Below are 5,569 nucleotides of genomic sequence, written 5' to 3' on the forward strand. Positions count from 1 at the left end.
AACCATGGCTGTTGAACATGACCAGTGGGTGACGCAGGATGTCCCCAAAGGCCGGTGACCTGGGGCAGCTGGAAGGGTTTGCTGACGTCTTGTGGGCCGCTTGCATGCCCCAGGACCCGTGGGCCTCCTCTGGGAGCCGCTGTCCCGGCAGCTGGCTCCGAGCCCGGTGTGCCACAGGAACCTTGTGCCTGCTCTGATTGCAGGGCATTGCACCACGCTGCCCCAGGATGTGCCAAGGCCTGACAGGGCCCTGCTGCTGGCCACAGCTGGTGAGAGGTTCCTGCCCTGGTCCCAGGGGGATGTGGGCAGACAGGGCAGATCAGGCATCCTGGCGTGGCAGGGGGTGCTGGCTCTGTACCCACACTGTTGCTGGCCAGCACGGGGAAAGATCTTCTTCCTCCAGATTGTTGAACAAAATCAGAGTGGCAGCACTTCTTTTAAATCTGTTTAGGGACATCATATCCATGAGAGAGCAGTGTCCTGGCATTAAGCTCAATGTGAGGAACAAAACTAATAAAGCCTAGTTTTGAACCAAAATGCTAAATGAGTAAGAATCCCCCAAACCCAAATCAACACCACCTCCTCACCCCCCCCAGAAATTGTCAGTGTTTGGATTCAGGAGCCAGCAACCAAGCGGGACAACAGAAAGGTTGGATCCTTTTTACCAAGAAAGAAAAAGCAACATAATAATAAAAACCATAGAGAGAATTAATTAAGTAGACCATGTATTTTTTTAGCTGTACAGAAAGAATTTCACAGTGAGACTTTGGGTACAGCATCGACAGGCGCTGGCCAAGAACATGTTCAAGGGTCAGGAGAAATGCCACTGAGAAATAAAACATATGAACTTACAGAACTGCTCTCTGGGATTTATACAGTATATGTTGTGTGAGCAACTTTCCATTCCTGCAATTAAAACAACTGAAAAAAACATCAATCAAAATTATTATTCAGTTACAAGTATCAGTCATCCATGTACTGACAAACCATAAAGGAACAGAAGAGCAAATAATTAAACAATAACTATTTAATCAAGCTTTTATTATATGAAAGTGAGTAAAGTTTCATGTTTTAAGCCATGGACGGTTCAAGAGTTGCAGCCACCTTGCTGAAGTTCTCAGGATGGCAGGAATTCATTCTGTGATGTGTCACCACTCAGCGAACTGGCTGGAAATCCTCCAAGAGCTGCCCTATTCTTTTCTTTCCTGCAAGAGGTGGGAAAACCTAATCAGCATTTGAGGTCGATTCAGAAGATGTTTCATATTAAATCTTTGATGTTAACAAAGCCACCAAAAGTCTGAGTTTTGCTACCCACAGCAAACTATTAGCTGCTCTTGTAACTAAATGCACAACTTTTTTTTTTTCCCCATACTGCTCTACAGGTCCCTGTGGAGGAATCTCAGTAGTTACAGCTTTTTATTTCTTCATACTCCTTCCAACATGGCATGATGCAGATCACAATCCAACTGCCAGAGTCACCCAACTCTACTGTACTAGAAAATGGACAATTTTCACCCAAATTTGCCATTGCATCGTTGGGCTCAGTGACTATGTTTAGTAAAAAAAACCCTGTTCTTCACCATTGCTCTAAGCCAACACAAATTCAGGTTTCTTGCCATTCTTATTTATTCTTTTTTCACTTGTTCTGCTTGTTTTCTGAATATTCATAATGAGATTTCTGAATCTACACGCAACAGACATTTTACAGGAATAGGCAGTACAATTGTGAAGTTACAAGAATAAAACCTGTGATTTCTAATTTCCATTATTTCTTCTTCAGTGGTACAAGTTTGGTCTATCCTTTTTTTTTTTTTTTTGCTCTGCTACTTTTATACTAAAGTGAGCTTTTAGGAGGAAGAGGCGGTCATCGATGCGTTATTAACAGCTCAATAACAACATCTATTTTCACATTAGAAAATCCTTTAGCCTGCTGCAATTTAGATTGTGAAGGAGCAGGGAAGCCTTAGACCAGCAAAATCTTTGCACACAGGTTATGGCAGGCTGAGGTCTCCCCTAAAATGCCAGCTGAGTGTACCTGTTGATCGCCGGAAGTCCTCTGGATGTTGCCTGATGTACTCGCACAGCTCCCTGTCCACCTTGGCATGCACGTACTCGGCGCGTTTCACCAGGTGGTAGCCCACAACGCAGCCCAGGGTAGCCAACAGGACCTGCCGGTGGATGCCTGCAGCAGGAGGAGAGAGGAGCTGTCCCCAGCTCTCCCAGCTCCCCGTGGGCCTCAGGCAGGGCCCCCTTTCCCCCTTTCCCCAGGCACTCCTCTCTCCCTGCTTTGCCCCTGCCAAGGTCCCTGCAGTACCCACAGCTCCCATGGCCCCTGCCAGGCCCCTCTTTCCTCAGGGCTCTCTCCCCTTCCCACCACCCTCAGGGAGTCACCTCAGATCCCCTCCATCTCCAAACGATGTCCCTTTCCCAGCCCCTTCCAGTTTCCCAAATCCCTCACCTCAGGGCTCCCAGCCCTTGACTCCCGTCCCCACAATCACACAGAGAACTCCCTTCCCCTCCAACAGCCCCCCCGAACTCAGGGCTCCCTCTCTTGCCCTCCCCGCTTCATTTATCCCTCAGTGACCCCAAGCCCCACACCCCTTCCCCAGGCCCACATACTCCCTCTATCTCCCCATTCCCTTACCTCAGCGCTGCCTCCGCTTCCCCAGCCCCTACATCCCTCTCGGTCACCCCAAATCCCACATACCCGCTCCTGCAGCCCCCAATCCTCCTCTAGCCCCTCACTCCTGGCTGTTTCCCTTTCCCTCCCCTTTATTTATGCTTCTGAGTGACCCCAAATCCCACACCCCTCTTTCCCAGGCCCACATATTCCCTTTACCCACCCCTAGCCTTGGATCTCGGGGCTTCCTCCCCAGTCCCAGCCCCTGTGACCCTCAAGGTCACCCCAAATCCGCCCGCCCGCCCCCATTTCCTCTGCAGTTCCTCATTCCTTAGCTGCTTCCCCTTTCCCCCTTCATTTATCCCTCAGAGACCCCAAACCCCACACAGCCCCTTCCCCAGCTCCTCACCTCCTCCCTTCCCTCGCACCCCGCTCCATTCCCCCTCCCCTCGGGCTGCCCCCGTCCCCCCGCACCGGCTCCGAAGATGGGGCGACGGTTGAAGGCGTTGTCCAACAGCGCCGATATCCACCCCGCGAAGCCGAGCCACACCGAGCCCTTGTTGAGCAACGGCGGCGGCGGCAGCGACCGCGACTCGTCGGGCAGGAACACCATGGCTGCCGCCCGCCGAAGGTGACCGGGGGGAGTGGTGCGGCGGCAGCGCCTTCCCCCGCCGGCCTGCGCCGTGCTCCGGCGTTCCGCTGCCTTCCCCGTTTATGGCTATTTTACCGAAAACCCACCCCAAAATCCAACTCGCCACCCCACAAAGCCATCCCCGCCCCAAACCCCGAGGCTGAGCGGCCTTAGCCGGCTCGGGGAGGGGGTTCCTGCAGCCCGAACCCCACTGGGTGAGCCGGCCCCACTGCAGGGCTAGCGAGGCCGGCCGGGAAGTAAATTAGGGGATTAATTAAGCACTAAAATCGAACGCAATTAATTTTCAGAGCTCAGATTAAAGTCTGATACCTAACCCATAGTGTTAGTTTTTTCGTTTTTAATTAATATGAAATCACATTAAATCATTTGCCACTGTAGCAGGATTGACGGAACCGTTAAACAAACCTGCATTAACAAAACACATCACAGGTCCCAAAGGCTCCTTAAACTCTTTCCTAAAAATGTATCATTTAGCCTTTGACCATGAGAGGAAAGCTCATGTCTTTACAAAGACTTTGATGGGTGAAGTGTGGGTGTTAACATCTTTGCAATGGGAGTTAATGTCTCTACTGACCTAGGCCGCAGGTTTGCTGCAGAGCCCTGGCACCTTGGCCCCTGAAGCAGACAAGGATGCACAAGCCTGAACTCCTGAGCTTTGGGGTAAACCAGCAGGTTCAAGGGGGCAATGTGAGGTAGGCGGTTCGGGAAGGCTGCACCTTCCCAATGCCTCAGCAATGGGGAAAGGAAGAGGGAAATGTGCGGCCTGGAGTTTAGGATCAAGGGAGGCTGCGCCCTTCAAAACCCTGAGAGAAAAACCCTGCGGGTGTGCTCCCCAGCAGACTCCCCCCTGAATTCAAACAAAGCTGAAGAACTCCCCTGTCTCCTTTTTGGGCATAAACTTCTCGCGTTTGTGGATTTTCCTGACATCTGCACAGGAGGAGGTTGGGCATTGCTGCTCTGCAGTGGAGATGCTTCAGTTGAACCTGGGATCATTGGGATTGTACAGTGGTGATGCACAGCCACTTCCACAGTCATGTCCTGGTTCAACTTCACAGAATGGTTTGGGTTGGAAGGGACCTAAATGGTCATCTACTCCCAGCACTCTGCCACAGGCAGGGAGAACTTCCACTGGACCAGGTTGCTCTATCCAACCCAGCTTTGAACACTTTAAGGGATGGCACACCCACAGCTTTGCCTTATGGCTTCTTGGAGGATTTCAGGAGGTGCAAAGGCATGGCTGGGGAAGAGCCAAGAGGGGTGTTTGTAGGGTTTTTTTGCATATTAACATTTCCCTACACAGGACAGCACAGCAGACAGATAAACACAAGCATTGTGGATGCCTTACCCTGAACAGAGCTTTGAGGCTTGAAGCTGAGATAAAATGCAAGTACAAGAAGCATTGTGGCACCACTGGCAGCCACAGCAACATGGCAAAGCCAACGATCGTGTAAAAAAGCAGAAACTGTGAGAAAATAATTAAAACCAGAATGAGAATGTCTTGAATAAACTCACTGGCAGTAAACACTTTAAATGTACAAAGTATTTAGTTAGAGAAACAACCATAGTGATTAATGTACCTGTTGCCCTAACAAGAGCCACTCTATTTTGAATACCCTAAATATTCAAAGAACTCAAAAAGCATAACTACCCCCTTGGCTATCCTTGATGAAGGGGTCCCATACTTCAGCTAACATAGAATAAAGTTCAAAAACTACTGTCAAAAATAGTCATAGTAGTAATAAAAAATCCACCCCTCTCTCCTCCTAGTTTTATGTCAGCACTGCAGTCCAAAGCAGTCCCCAACATCAGAGCAACATCTTCTAGGGATGGTTATGTAGGGCTTAAAAGGTATAATTATTTACTGCAGAAATAAATGCTATCCTTTGGGGAACATGATTCCACAGAGGCAAAAAACAACCTACCTTTTCCTTAAGTCACTACAGGAACTGTGGACATTTGACCTTTTGTTAGAGGTGTAGAATTTAATTTAACTACAAATACAGCTTATGCAGCCACATTACCCGGTACATTTAATAGCATTAAAATATTTCATTTGAGTAGCATGCCTCAATTTGGTCATCTGGTCTACAGAAAAGAGCTACTAGAAGAATATGAAAACCTATTTGCAAAGTATCTATGAAACAAGGAGATGAACAGGACATGGACATATTATAAAATTTGATATTTGAGTGTGCAAAGCACCTCAGGACAAGTTTCCAGCTACACACTACATCCTTAGTTGTGTGGGTGTCTCTCAAAAGCAGGGTCTAGACAGGAGCAGAAAATAATGCAAGAAA

The 5,569-nt window shown here is 48.9% G+C and overlaps 1 protein-coding gene across 1 annotated transcript; it reads right to left on the reverse strand.

Annotated features, from left to right (window-relative positions):
- Positions 1-1,020: 1,020 nt before the first annotated feature.
- On the reverse strand, positions 1,021-3,263 carry NDUFC2 (NADH:ubiquinone oxidoreductase subunit C2). The gene is made up of 3 exons (XM_063148714.1): positions 3,095-3,263; positions 2,036-2,182; positions 1,021-1,205 (listed from the first exon to the last, which is right to left on the reverse strand). Exons 1-3 carry the CDS (start codon positions 3,231-3,233, stop codon positions 1,156-1,158), a joined length of 336 nt encoding a protein of 111 aa, XP_063004784.1. The 5' UTR covers positions 3,234-3,263; the 3' UTR covers positions 1,021-1,155.
- Positions 3,264-5,569: the final 2,306 nt, after the last annotated feature.

Source organism: Melospiza melodia, chromosome 2 (assembly GCF_035770615.1).
Source record: "Melospiza melodia melodia isolate bMelMel2 chromosome 2, bMelMel2.pri, whole genome shotgun sequence".
NCBI lineage: Eukaryota > Metazoa > Chordata > Aves > Passeriformes > Passerellidae > Melospiza > Melospiza melodia.